Raw genomic sequence first — 14,733 nt, 5'->3', positions numbered from 1 at the left:
AAGGGATTACCAAATTATCATGTCTCATCACTGCAGGTCATTATTGTTTTTCCCAGTCAGTACTGTATGAGAATGTTTGGTTAAAATATTATTTTTGGCTAAATAATATCTTGTAGAAAGGAATCAGTTTTGATCTGAAAATGTTGACAAAGGTTGCATCATTTATATTGGCAGCTTTGAACTGTGTGATTTCATCTTTCAGATGATTCTTGTTATTTTTCTGGGTAATTTAAAGAATTCCTTCTTACCTGACATTTTCTCCCTGACTAGGGACTCGCATGCTGTTGTCATGACCCTGCAATCCCAAAAGAAGAAAGAAGAGGTAGAACTTTTGTATCAAAATAGAAATACCTTATGTTAATATACTTATGTTAATACCTTATGTTAAAAAAAAAAAGTGAACACACTTAAAACTTAAAGGCAATTAGATGTTACAAATGTCAGAATATTCACTGCTCAGCATCTTTTTCCTGCAGCAGCAACTACAGTAGCTTTTCAACAGCACAGCTGTTCTTAAAATTTTTAAGCTAAGAACAGTATAGCAGACTTGCATAATGACACTGAAGATCAGATGCACATCCTGTACCAAACATTTTCGGAATCTCATTAAACTGCGATTGAGGACATAGCAGCTGCACGTTGAAACAGATGTGCTTGCTTGTCTGAATAGTCCTGATCTTCTCTAATGGAAAAGCTGGGAAAGCTACAGTGTGTTGTGTTGTGGGAAGTGATGACATGAAACTTCTCCATGGCCTTTTTCTTTGTTGATAATAGTTACAGGTAATGTGGAGAACCCTGTTTGCAATGTACAGATCAAGACACTGAGGGAGGGATGTGGTAATGAAAGGAAAAATTGCTACCAATTACTTTGCTTCTCTGAAGATAACCTCTTGTGGGATATCTCCAGTGTCTGCACCTGGAGTGGCACAAAGGGACTCTCAGTTATGAAGAGTCTTTGACCTGTGAGAACAACCATAGTAAGGCAGAGCACAATCCTTGCCCCTGTTAGCTGTTGTACAACCTTCTGTTAATGCTGTAGGTTCTGAATAAAAATAGCTTAGAGTCTTCTGAAGGTTAAAAAACAAAAGAAAGAAAAGCTGATATAAGATTTAAGAGTATATATGTGTAGGATTGTTGCTCATTAGTTTTGTGTTGACAAAGTTCATGTCATGGATATATTTCACAGGCAAGTCTTGGGCAAGACTATTTTGCAGAGCCGATGCAGTCTGATATAAAGGTTTTCTTGCCCAGAGTTTGTGATGGCTGGTAGTGAAACCATATGCGAGTATGCAGGCTTGTTCCCCAGAAATACCTGAATGTTTTTGCCTCTAAGAGCTCTCAGCCACACTTCAAAGTATTCTCCCCTTGGAAGAGAGAAATCATATAGGAGGCAATTTCTTGTTCTGTTTCACTGAGAAAAAAAATCTTTCTTGTGCTGACCTGTCCCTAATGATGCACTGATCTTTCCCTTGCTGTGGAAACCCACTAGTAGATCTCATTAGTGAAGTGAATAAATGTTAGTTCATGGATATTCAGAACTGTGATGAAATTAAGATTAAAAAGTAATCAACAATACTAGATGCAATATTACTTTGCTTAAAGCATGAATCAACCCATACACATAGTGTTAAAGACTGGCTTAGCATTTATTTCTTCAGAATATTTCATCCAGAAATGAAGGTGTAGACTATGACAAGTGGGGAGGCACTTTTCACTTCCAGATCACTGGACTGAATCCTATTCAGGTTAGCTGCAAGAGGAACTCACAGTTTTTACGGTGGCTTTGTAGTGCCCTATACTGAATGAGTTGTTCATAGTTTGGAGGCACTGGGCAGGGTTATCAAATCATACAAACAGTCGTTATTAACATCCTTGCTGGCACTGTGTATGGTCACCATGTACCAAGCAGTGAAGTCAAGCAATGAATGTGCAAAGGGAATTAGTTACACTGACCTCTAAAGTTTATCCCTCCAAGTCATTATTCTTCTAGATGAATTGCTCTGTTGTACTTGTTATAGGCATAAATAATATGTCTGATTCCAACCTTGTAAGCTTTAATGTGATAATGGGAATTAAATCCACTTACTGGAAAATACAGTGAAAGGCAAATTTATTCACATGCCTTCTATCTTGTCTATTAAGGATTTTATTAAGGACACAATCCATTGTATTAAATTTGCAAATACTAAGTTAAGCAAAAGCTCTCTTCAAGCAAAACGTTAATAATTTATATATAGGCTCTCTGAAATAACCTGAATACTGGTTACACATTTTGTGGTATGCTCTTTATCTATTAATTTGCAAGAATAAGATTTATTATATTTCAAGGGATTGTAATTGGAGCAGAATCTTTACTGATGTTAGCAGAAATGAAAAGCTGACCTGAATAACAGTAAAATGCTTCAGGTTCCTTTAGAAAGCCTTGACAGTGAAGTCAAGGCAGGTGAGCTCTGTGTTGTTGTCATCTGACCCTGCAAATCCCTGTAGTAATGTTATCAGAAGCTGCAGTCTTCCTTCTTCAAGAGAGCCTGAAATTTTCTGTCCGAAGAAGTAAGTTGAACTATATTCTACCTAGGTATTTTTCTAATGGTAAGGCAAATGTAATCTCCTGTGGAATACTTGTATTTTCCTCACTTTTTAGTATGCATTTTTGATATAATGACACTGTATTTTTTTGCTTTGATCAGTGAATGCGCTCACCCTTTGTCAGTGTGGAGGGGATACATATCTGTTACTACTTCTGTAAAATACTCACAGATTACCATTACATTTTGTCTTGAAGTAAGTTTTCATAATAGAGCAGAAAATATTTCCCAGAAAAGTAGGAGAATGAGATACAAGGGAGGAAAATGGGGTGTCATGGCATCCTTTTTCTGGCAACACTTACAGGGAATCTGCAAAAAATATAGCTATGAAGAAACCCCTGCTTTTCACTCTTTGAAGGTGCACTCTAAACTTACATAATCTTTGATTCACATCGTGTTGTTATTTTGCATGTATGGTTTTCAAGCTCTGCTCACATTCTAAAATAAGCAGGCTGCTTTTCCTAGGCTGTTTTGTGTATGTGCAAATTTAAGTTTTTCTTCTTTTTCTGCTTTAAAAAGAGAGGGAAGGGCTCTCCTTCAGCTGAGGTTTAACTACACAATTTTTGTTATTAGACTTTCTGTGTAATCTGATATAAATTGAAATACATCCAAACATAGCAGAATTTTATCACTGATTTGCTGCCCTTGGATGAGTTACATAACCTTCTCCCTACCCTCTACTTTTATAAAAAGATCAGGTTCCAATATTGCAAATTTTAATTAAGCTGTACATAGTTCAAGACCAACAAATGCAAGGCATTGCAGAAGAACAAAAACTTATAACAACTAGCAATATAAACCATTAGGAGTGGACCATGGCTCTTTAAAAAAAAAATCCTATCACTTATGATATATAATGGTGGATAACAAATACCTTCTAATACATAGTAAAGTTATGTACTTCAGTGGGGATCTGTGTGGCCTAAATGTCATCTAACTCTCTGTGCCTAATGTTTCCTGTTCTGGTAGGAACCTCTGAGCACCAAAGCAGTAGAAAAATACTGGGAATGATCACTGGGATGGAATATGGGCCAGCTGTATCTGTGCCTTTGCGCCTCTCCCTCCATGGGAGAAGCACAGAGATTTGCCTCCACAGCTAATTCTTTCATATCTCTTTCTTCCTCTACAGAACTTGATGCAGAGAGATTTCTTATTTCAGTATTTGGAGTGTGTCCACTAAAAGAAATAGCAAAATTGTATAGATGAAGAGGATTTAGGCTTTTCATTAGCTTTGGAGCAGCTGGTCCCRGATGTCTTCTATGAAGTATCTTATTTTTAATTCACTGAACTCTAGGAGTAAAAAATCCTCATCAGCTTAAGTTAGCCTACAGTATTAGATCCAGAAATTTTTCCTTCTGGGACCAAAATTTGAATATTGAATTTGTGCCACAGGCATATTTTTGACTAGTAACAAAATATTTTTTTCCCAAAGTTTCTTATAAACARTAGTTTGAGTATGGCAGAATATTCAGTGACTACAGTTACTTAGAACTATATCCAGTCTTCAAAGATGAAAAAATACGGTCCTTGAAGAATGAAATTATCACTATATGCAATTAATCTGTCTAGTCTGTAATAGCAACATTCTTAAACATTTATTCTTGGTAAACCACATTGCCTATTTGGACTTTGAATGTTCACCTAGAAAATGTATAAATTGAAGAGTATGACCTGTTTTTAGTTAATCTTACTAAAATTACAGTAAGAAAAGCCTTAAGAATAGATAAAGTATCTGTAGATTGCAACAATCTCATAACCCTAAAAACACTGGAAGCTTTCTTTTGGCTGGCATATTTCAAGTAGCATGAAAGAACTCACAGGAGACTTTAAAAAGATCATTTTGATACAGCAGACAAACCAGTGGGACTCCTACATATTCTTTACTCTTAAGAAAGAGAAAAACTTCAGCAGACAAAATTATGAAAGCTCAGGTTAGGTAGAACTAATGTCTGGGTGCAAATGCATTAAAAAAGATATGATGAGGTATTACTTTGGAGGTAATATTATGTCCTTCGGGATAGTTTATCTACATTTTCTCTTTTCCCCTTCCATCTCTGTTCCTCTGGACTGGATTTGTGTTCAGAGCAACAGGGTGGTTTCTGCTTCTTTCTTATCCTTTGTTTTCAAGAGCAAAGTAGTCTGGGCTGGCCCTCTTCCTGATACAGATGAGTTCCTCTTCCATGCTGGTTGCACGGCAGGAGTTAAGGAGTTAGGTTAGGACAGAAAATATAACTGAACTGAGCCGTTACTTCTCTAGTGAAAGTGAGTGTTAAAATCCTCCACACACTGCAGGTTAGGGAACTGGAAAAACATGCCGATCCTATATGAAAGTACTTGTAGCATTTCTGACATCTTCATTGTCCTCCCTCCTTCCTACAGGAATCAGGGCAACTAAGTATTGCCCTCAGTCATTTGGCAGCAATCAGTCAGGACTTCACAAGGCTCCCTTTTAGGGCATAAACAACAGTACCAGACAGAACTAACTTTAATACAGTGAAAAATACATTTTCCACTTAAATAAATTATGTTTAATTTACAACCTCAGTCTAGAACCTTTTTAATAGATCTCTGAACTGGTATCATTATGGATAGTTAGACAAACTGGGTCTCTAATCCTGTAAATGGCTTAATGACACGTGTGCTTAAAGTTACGTTTGTGGGTATGTTTGAAAGTCTAGAGCCCCAGCTGACTGCCTTGTTCATTCATTCTGGATATAATTAACATAATTCATCAACATTTCCTGATTAAGGATGCTGTGCAGCCTTATCTTTTATACCYCTCCTCCAAATTAGGCTCCCAGTGCTGAAACCCTAGTACCAACCTGTAAAGCAACTTAAATAAGGACATTTTTAAGCATTTTGATTCACATGATACAAAATATCCCCCAGAAGAGGCTCAGCTGGATTTCTATGCTGGGACTGGGAAGACGGAGAGATATAGCACTACCTAATGCCAATGCGAGGATAAAGAACTGAACTTCTTTTCTCATAATAGAATATCAATATTGATGCAAGGAATGTTACTGTTAATTACTGCAATATATACTTATGTTATGTCATTGCAAACTTGCCAGGTTCTTTAATTTTTTTGAAAGAACTGTGTTTATAATCACAGTTTAGTCAATATCCTGTAACTTCTTCCATAAATACATCTCCTGTGCATCTACACTGGACCTTGTGATGAGGGCTTCTCATCATAGCCTAGCTTACCTATACTTCCATTCCAATTTAAAATGTCATTAGTACTGTCAGTTGGATTATAAAATTTATAGCAGTAGTATTGAAATAGATTTACCAGAGAGCAATATTTTTGTTCAATTGTCATTCAGACTTCATTAAGCATGGAAAAAAATTAAGGCTAATATTGCAATGCTGCAGAAAATAGCGTTAAGGTTAACCAATAACTATTGCGATCTAATGCAATATATTCATAAAATAAGTAGTAAATTTTCTCATTACCTGCATAATCTGGTATAAAAATGAATAAAAAATATTTGCTTCATGGCTCTTTCAGCATCTGAAATTTTACATAAATTAAATTTATAGCTAACAGAGGGGAATGAATTCTTGTGTAATTGTGAGTTCTAAATTGCTTAAAGGAAGGTTTAGAGGAATATGACTTTTGTCGTTAGTTTTAAATATAGTTAAACTCAAAGCTGTTTACAAAAAAAAAAAAATCGTATTCCAAGAGAAAAACTTTAGTGGTATGCATTTGCTGGAATTAAACCGTATTTGTTATTCCTGTGAAGCAGAACATAAACTTTTTACCCCTGATGTACAGCCCTTGGGATTCATGGAACCTGACATGCTGTTCTATTCAAATGAAATGTTTGTGTTGTGCCTCAAGACAGAATGGACCTAACCTGCAGAAATACGTTATGAGCCACATAAATGTCACATGCTTTGATGAGAACAGTGGAATTAAAATTGAAGGCATTCTTTTTGTCCTGGGAAAAACAGTAACCACATACAGGTGAGGAAGAAAGAAGAGATAACTTCAGGACAGAAGTATGCTGAGCTAATAAAAGTTGGATGTTCACTCATAGTCATGCATGTGCATGCATGACTAATGCCTTTTCAAAGAGTCCAGGATAAACCATTTCTAGTCCATGTTCTCCAAGAGTCCAAAGTTCTTTTCTACCACATCTTATTCACCATTTTGCCCCTGCTTGCTTTCCGTGTGAGAAATGCTACTCTGTTTCCTGCTGAATATCTGATTATGCATCTCCTGGAAGTGTTACATTCCCCTACAGTTCATTCCAGACATCAGTGCATCTGTGATGGACTTGCATCTTTGCAAGAGCCAGGTCATGACTTGGGCAGTTTAGCTTCATGATCGAACCGCCAACAATTCTGTGCAAAGGTATGGCAGAGAACTTAATGAACTGCTGACTCAGACTGAAACACTGCAGTATGACCAGTTGCTGAGTATTTAGTAGAAGTGGTTATAAGCCATGTTAAATTTAACTTGTAGCAAACTGAAAAGGAAAGGGCAAAGGGGATATCGACAGAAAGTATGGGAGACTGCTTTGATTGCGGGGCTGGACAGGATGTGAGTTACGAAGCTTTGAAGAGAGTGAAGTGTGTAAGTGAGAAATGGTCCTTGTGCAACCAGACTGAAGCTTTTCTTCAAGACTTAGTCTCACTGTAGCCTCAGACTTCTGCCGTGTCAGATATGCCCCACAAAGGGCTGTTATTTTCACTATTTATGCATTCTGACTCAGATGGTTGGCATAAGCTGCCAATGGCCTCATTGATCATGTCACACCATGCCAATCTCTTTGACTTTCTTCATATCCAAAGCCAATTAGCTCTTGTTTCCGGGGTTGCTATCACCTTTGGGTCTCCCATCCCAAAATGTGTTATATGGATGTAAAGTTGTTAAGAGTTCATCTGGGCTTGTTTCTTCTGTGCATACCTAAACCATTAGAAGCAGGGCAGAAATACTCCAGAGCTTTTGGGTAAGTCTCCCAATAACAACTGTGTTTGGTTTGTTTTCTTAGCACATACCAGCATCATATAGTGAGCTGGAGCTGGGCAGAGGGAAGCAAAGTCTCATTTAGCTGAGTGGTGCTTTTGAGTAGGCTTTACTCTATGACAAGCAACTAAAAAACTTGTGTAGAAATCACTGGAAARTTGTTCTTGTTTTTATTTGGGTGTTGCTATGGATGATCTTCCAAATGTAACAACATTTAAAGTTCAGATTTTGCAGATGAAGTTGGAACTGTTCCTAAAGAAAGACAACTGAGTAATTTTCAGCAGCACTGTGCTTTCTGACAGTATGTTTTAAGAATAAATTCTGATTTTTATGGCTAAAAGGAGATGGAGTTTGTCAAACTTTTCACATTTTCATATAACCTTATAGACCATTCCAACATACTGTCTTGTACTTACAATTTCATGTTTACCATCCTTTTTGTTAACAAACATTCTTTTGAATACCAGCTGGAGTTGGCTGGTCTTTTTTAGCCSAGCAAGAAACCTAGTTCATTTTGTAATAGAAAGTGCATTCATATTTGAGTAATAGAGGAATATCTGTACTTTACTATTAAGTGATATTGAATTTTATCCAAAAAACACTCACTAAGGAGTGGAACAAAGCGAATAGGGGAAGCTGATTGCACCAAGAATTTGAGTGGTTCCAATCTGTCAGCATTTCCAGCTTAAAACATGGTTTTCTAGGTTTTTATGGTTTTAGCATCTCAATCTTAGACTAAATTTTGTCAGCTCAGTACAGCTATGGGKTTTTTTTTTGTTTCGTTTTATTTTGTTTTTGKKTTTTTTTAAGTATTTCCTTTCAATAGAAGTAAACCACACTTGTATTTTACTTTTAGGCAAAACTTCTATAATATGTAAACAATAGGAGTAAGTATATTTTTAAAGTCCCTTCAGAGAAGAATTGGAGATCACAAATTATTTATTTTTCTCACAAAGCGAGGTTTGATTGTTTTGGCTGGTGATTGATTTGGCCTCACAAATCTTTGTAGCATCTGCCACAAGATAAGCAGGGCATATTACTTTACTTTTTGTCTCTATCTTATTTTTATGCAAAAAGTCCTTAAAAAATATTGGCTATTTCTCACAACTGCAGATGTGACCCTCCCCTAAAAGCAGCTGACCTTTAATTCACTCTTTTACTTCTTTCAGTGCATAAAGAGTTCTTAATACATGGCTTAAAAACACACAATAAACTACAAATCTTTTTGAAACAAAATACTTGAATATAAAATACTTGAGTACAACAGAGTGGATTAAGAATGACCTGAGACATTGTGAGTATTCTGTAGTTTGCAAACCTTTAAAAGCAAACCTAGTGATGCAAATAAGCACCTAATAAGATTTCCCTTAACAGAGTCTACATTTTCCTAAATTCTAATAGGTGCCCATCATTTTAATTCTGAAATTTCTTTTTTATAGATATATAAAGACAAGCTTTGAACACTACACAGCATTTTTACTGTCTTGCCAAATCATTTCTGTTTGTTATCAAAATACTTCTAAATACGAAACCTCTTCACATAAACTACTCTTCTTCGTTACCAAATGTCAGTAGCTACACTGCATCACTTTGCTCTTCTCCAAATTTTAGCGCATTGGTAAAACAGTGAAATGTGGCTCATAAGAAATATATATTTGCTAGGTTGCTACTAATGGTTCTTTACTTATAGCGATCAGAGCATTTTTAAATGTTTTTGCAAGTATTTTTGAAGATATAGTTAAGGATTAATCAGCAGACTCTTAACAAAATATTGTATTGTAAAGTCAATTGAAATTTCATGCTGACAGCACTGGGGGCAGGGCTTTTAATTTGAATGAGAAGTAAATAGAAAGGTTAAAAAAAATGGCTTTTTTTGAATATAATGGTGAAGTAGAACATGTCAGGCCTGCAAAATGAAGTCCATTTCCCCAGCCAGAAGCACAGCTCAAGTACAAAAGATGTCATTCAGAGCTGGATGAGAAAAAAACTCCTTCCCTCCCATGCTGCAAAATGGAGATGTACTGTACTTGTTTCAGGTGTAGCGCCACACCTGTCCCTGAAGCTGGAAGTGGCTAGTGGAGCTGTAGGAATCAAGGTCTCCCCCTTCATCCAGTCCCATAGTGCTGAGCACACCGTAGATGCTTTCCACCTTACTACATTGTCTTCTGTATTAGCAGGCTTCCTACTTAGTAAACTGTTCCCAAGCATTCAGTTTTATTTCTCTTCTTCTAGCCTTCATGTGTTCACAGAGAAGCCACAAACACTTAATTCCCTTTCTTTGCGTGTCACTTGGTTCTGGCAGGTGAGAAGCCGGGGCCGGAGCAGGACGAAGTGAAGCTGCAGAACGCCAGCAAGCAGATCGTGCAGACTGCCATCCTGCGAGCAGTGCAGCAAGTGTCCCAGGAGAGCCAGCAGAAGGAGAAGCGAATGCATGGCAGCATGAACCTCCAGCTAGAAAGAGGAAAATTAACCAAGAAGCATGAAAAGAAGTAAAGGAGGGAATTGCTTATTTCGATCCTCTATTCCACAATATTTTCAGCCTTCTCCTTAGTATCAGATGTATTACCAGTGCAATGTTACTGTTGTAAAGCAAACCAAAGTGTAATTGACACTTAGATATAGAGTAAAGCTGCAATAGTCCTCAGCTGAGAAATATTAAGTGCATTAGATGACTAACTCCGTATTTATGCAGTGCCTCTTAACAGAAACAATTATCATTGCCATAAAAGTAGTTTCCAGCACAAGCTCTTATGATATGGACTTATATTCAAAAACTTGTGTGTGCAGTGTCTGTGTCACCTCAACTAGCCAGACTATTCTGTGAGTTATTGGGTTCACTGGGGTTGTCTTCACTGAAGAAATAGTTTGCTGTTGAGGGTAGGAGATTGCTTTCAAACTGCCTTGAAACACAAGTTTGTAATTCATTTTGATTAAACATGGACTACATGAAATGGCAGTATAAAGTGGATTTGGTAAGTTCTATCAGCCAATCTCTTTTTTTTTTCATCCTGGAGGAAAGAAAAAAGCAATCCAGTAAGACTTTACAGTGTCTATGATCTATGACCATGGTTGTAGATCTATGATCTATGTCTTCTTTTAAAGAAGTTAAAAGAAGTACTGAAGCTCTGGTCTACTTATTTGATATACTTCTAAACTTCTGCATAAATATCACTTGTGCCTCAACTACTCCTTTTAATTTTCTTGTTATTGAAAGAAACTCTTGTTATTGATGTGCTAGTACGCAGCTGTCTAGCTCTTCTTTCTGTTTTGCAAATTTGCGTGGCTTGATTTACAGAAAGTGAACACTGGAGTGACTAAAAAGAAAGTTTTAGATTTATTAGTATCTTGAAGAATGGAAATATATTGTATCTGAATTCTGTCATGGTACATATTTTCTGAATGCTGGTGTAAAGGGGCTCTAGATATTTGCAGTTGCCACATGGATTCACCTTAAATAGCACTGCACTAAGCTGATAATACAGAACTTACCCTTTAAATGCTCTCTATAGCTAAAGAAATCCATGATACTTCTGAAAATACAAACTAAATAAATGTAGCTTTCACTGTTTTGCTCCCTTACTGCAGCGATGACTGCACTATTACATATCTAAAATGAATAACAGTGTACATCATTCTAGAAATGGCTTGTAGCTCTACTTCAGCTGAATTCCTTTAATAATATATCTAGGAATATAGAGAAGCAGATGCACAGGATCTGCAAAAAAGGATACAAACTTTTGTAATTGCTTTTCTATTCAGTGAGATGTTTCTCAAAGAGACTTTTTGGTTTAGGTAATTGGCTATTACTTAGTGTGTCCTACTGCCTGTGTTAAACAATTTCAGGATTCTTTCTCATGGCTTGAGGCTTAGCTCATGAATAGCCACATACTGTAATATTAAGCCTCTGAAATCAGCTTGGTTCCAATTTTTTTGAACAGCCCTGACTCATACCAGATAATGATCTAGCTCAATCTTCCTTCACTCACTTTAAATGCAAAGAAAAATTCAACATGATTAAGTTGTTCTAAATCCTCTAATAATGAAGACTGAATTGGATTGCAAGTACACAATCAGTTCACTTCTGTTGTCATTCTTACCGGGTGAATTTTCCCAGCAAAAGAAGTTTTGAAGGGTGGAAGTACTGGCTTTTGAGGCATCTGTATGTTTGTCATAATAGTCATTTTTTTACCACTAGCTTCTTCATCTGTTGACATTAAGTTGGGACATGGATCTTTTCTAAGCAGTCACTGCATCATTTTTTTCTGAGCGCCTAAGAAACAGATCATGCATCAAGGATCAGCTTGGAGGCTGATGGGCAGGCAAGTCCAGTGGCTGAGGGAAAGCAAGCCTGCTGAAGAGACTCMGTGGTGCAAAGGGACGTTTGCCAAGGACCCACCTACAGTTTAGTAAGAAAGAGAGCTATAGGACAGCAAAATCCTTTTGGATTATTCTACTTTTTCTTTTTTTTTTTGCTTTCTTCTCCCAGAAATTTGCAAGACTTTTTTTTTCTATGTTACTGTTAATCATTTTTTAATAATCTTGGTGTGATCTGGAAATTTGTTTGCCTGTCTGAGTTTTTTAAATCATCATATTAGAAAAAGAGTAACATTGAAAATCAGTGAAGCCAGGCTTTTGCAACCACTTTGCATGAACCTATTCCACTCTGCCTCCCACTATGCTGTTCTAGATGCTCACTTTACTATCTTAGCCCTTTTTGACACAGTTACTTAACAAGTAAGTCATGCCCATCAGTTCCAGCACTGTCAGAAGTCCGATACCAAGGAGAGAGAAGAGGGGTGGGAAGTCTCACAGAGCCTTGAGCAAGCTTTCTGCAGTCTCTTATAAAGGAAAACCAAATAATCTAGCATAAATTGCATAGTCTTTCCTCAGAGCCAAACAATGCRTCTCCTATCTATATAGTACATATTCCTAAATTACAGCATGCATTTAGTATCTCCTATAGACAAAGGATGTTCTGCACACCACCTGCATCCAGTAAACACATTTGAGATCTGCCCTGCATGTGAGAGAATTGCAGAAAATAAAGCTTTACCCTTGGCTTCTTATAAGCTTACTAAATGGTGAAGGCAGATATTTTTGGTAACTTCACTGACAGATTATATTTTCTGGAGAAAATAAAGACTAGAAACTATTAGAGACATGACACAGGTCTGATTACAAATAAAGAAACTTTTAACATCTTGTATGTCTCTGGTTTCTCATGTCAGAAGAAGTGAAGCAATTTTCAGACTCACTAGACAATCTTTTACAGGGTAAGCAATGTGTTCATGAGGTTCAGACTGTTAAATGCAATATTCAACAAAATAATTCATATCTTACCAGTGTGAGATAATCAAAATGGTATCTATATGCACTTAAAACAAACTTGCCAACTTTTGGCACTTGCCAAGAATAAGTAGAAGTATGCCCAAACTTGCAAAAATACATTTATTGCAACTGTTTTCATGAAGTAGAATCAGCTGTCTGTGGCTATCCTGCACCTGCTTGTTATATTTTCATTCAGGATGGATTACCACAATTTTACTTCTGTACTTTGGCTATTCTGTGTAATGTAATCACCTTCTACAAGGCAGCAAAACCTAAGTGGAAATTTATATGGCCATAGAAGGATGTATTAAGAGATTATTAAATACAACCATTCATAAGCTTGTTGGTTCTGTGTGGTTACATTGGGAATTCCTGCTCTAAAAATACTAAAACAGAAAAGTGTAATTTGGAAACAGCCATCTTCACAAAATACTTTTCTTTTTCTGAAATGGTAAAAAGACAATGTAATAGTTAAGAATTGGAAATTCTTGAATATGTATTCAACAGCAAAACCATGCATCTAAAATCTTAATTGCAGTGTCTACTCGCTGGTGTCTAGCAGATGTTTCTCAGTGTCTTTTAGGCATCTGAGGATGTAGTGTATCTACAATAGCAAGCATATAAAAATATCTATGTAGCTATTCCTGAAATGATTAATATGAAATATGCAGAAGTTGTCCTTTACATGTGTGCTTATGTCAAATACAGGGCTTAATGTGTCATTACTAAAGGCTTTTCTAAAAAAGTTTGATCTAAATTTAGGGAAAGGATAAATGGACGTGGAATACATTTCTTGAAAGGATGTGGGATTCACTCTATTCTCTTGGTTACCATGTAGGTCTGATGAAGAAATGAAACTAATGAAGACCTTGATGTTGGACTTGGCCTAATTTCTTTCAATTGGTTCCTGCAACACAGACATCAACTTGTGTAAAAAGAGTTTGCAGCACTGAGGGGGAAAAGCTGAGCTTCTGGTGGTGGTGTCTTCCTCACAACCACTGGAGATTATAAGAAGTTAGCAGCAATACTGATGAAGCCTGGTTTCTAATGCACAGTTGTCTCATGTTTGGGCTCTTTGGTGTCTTGTAAAAGATAAGCTCTGACAAAACCTTTTCCAGTTTTTTAGTTTTTCCAGAACACAGGGATTCTCTGTGGTCTAAGATTTGAACTCACACTGCAGTCTGTCTTTCAAAGGGAGTGGAAATAAGGTCTCTTTTCTTTACCTCTGTAGCTACTTTCATGAAAACTATTGGTCATTGAAGTGTACAGGTTTTTCCATTGTTAAAGACCCCTTTATCCCCACCAGATTTAGTCAAATCAGCTGAAAAATTATTTAATTATTAAGAAGGGACAGAGGATCATGCATACAAGCTGCGTTTTAGTTCTTTGGGGAACACCAAGAAAAAGATACATATTTTAAAGGCATTTGTTTCTAAGATGCCCTTGTCAGCCAGGCAGATTTGCTTTGTTTACTTAACATAAGCAGTTTTTCTTTTTTAATAACTTTTCCTCCAGTGACTTGCTACTTGGATTTTGTATATGAACTAGCTGGTTTTAACACTAAGATGTCAATAATTCACTTAGTTTGCGTCTGATTAGTACCTCTCTGGGATTACATGTGTTCTATCGTGGTGTGGCTTTTGTTTTTTCTTTCACTAAATACTTATTCAAGGTGAGTAGCAATAATATATAATGTTATAGAGGAAAATAAATATTTTTTCTGCAGTTGTCTACAGCAGAGGCAATATGGGTCAGATTGTCATGAGTAGTTTATGTTTTTGTGATAATAGCTGGGTGAAGATGTGCTGCTGATGTTATGGAAAATCAGGCTCGCTGGCCTCC

The 14,733-nt window shown here is 36.6% G+C and overlaps 1 protein-coding gene across 1 annotated transcript; it reads left to right on the top strand.

Moving 5' to 3' along the window:
* Positions 1-9,840: 9,840 nt before the first annotated feature.
* AKAIN1 (A-kinase anchor inhibitor 1) lies at positions 9,841-10,056 on the top strand (the record flags this gene model as incomplete). Its single annotated transcript, XM_026070783.1, has 1 exon — positions 9,841-10,056. A coding segment is annotated over one exon (216 nt), but the record flags the coding sequence as incomplete, so codon positions are not given.
* Positions 10,057-14,733: the final 4,677 nt, after the last annotated feature.

This window comes from Apteryx rowi, unplaced genomic scaffold, assembly GCF_003343035.1.
Source record: "Apteryx rowi isolate R43461 unplaced genomic scaffold, aptRow1 scaffold_319, whole genome shotgun sequence".
Classification (NCBI taxonomy): Eukaryota; Metazoa; Chordata; class Aves; order Apterygiformes; family Apterygidae; genus Apteryx; species Apteryx rowi.
The sequence above is the reverse complement of the archived record's forward strand: the minus strand, read 5'-3'. Positions and strand labels throughout refer to the sequence as shown.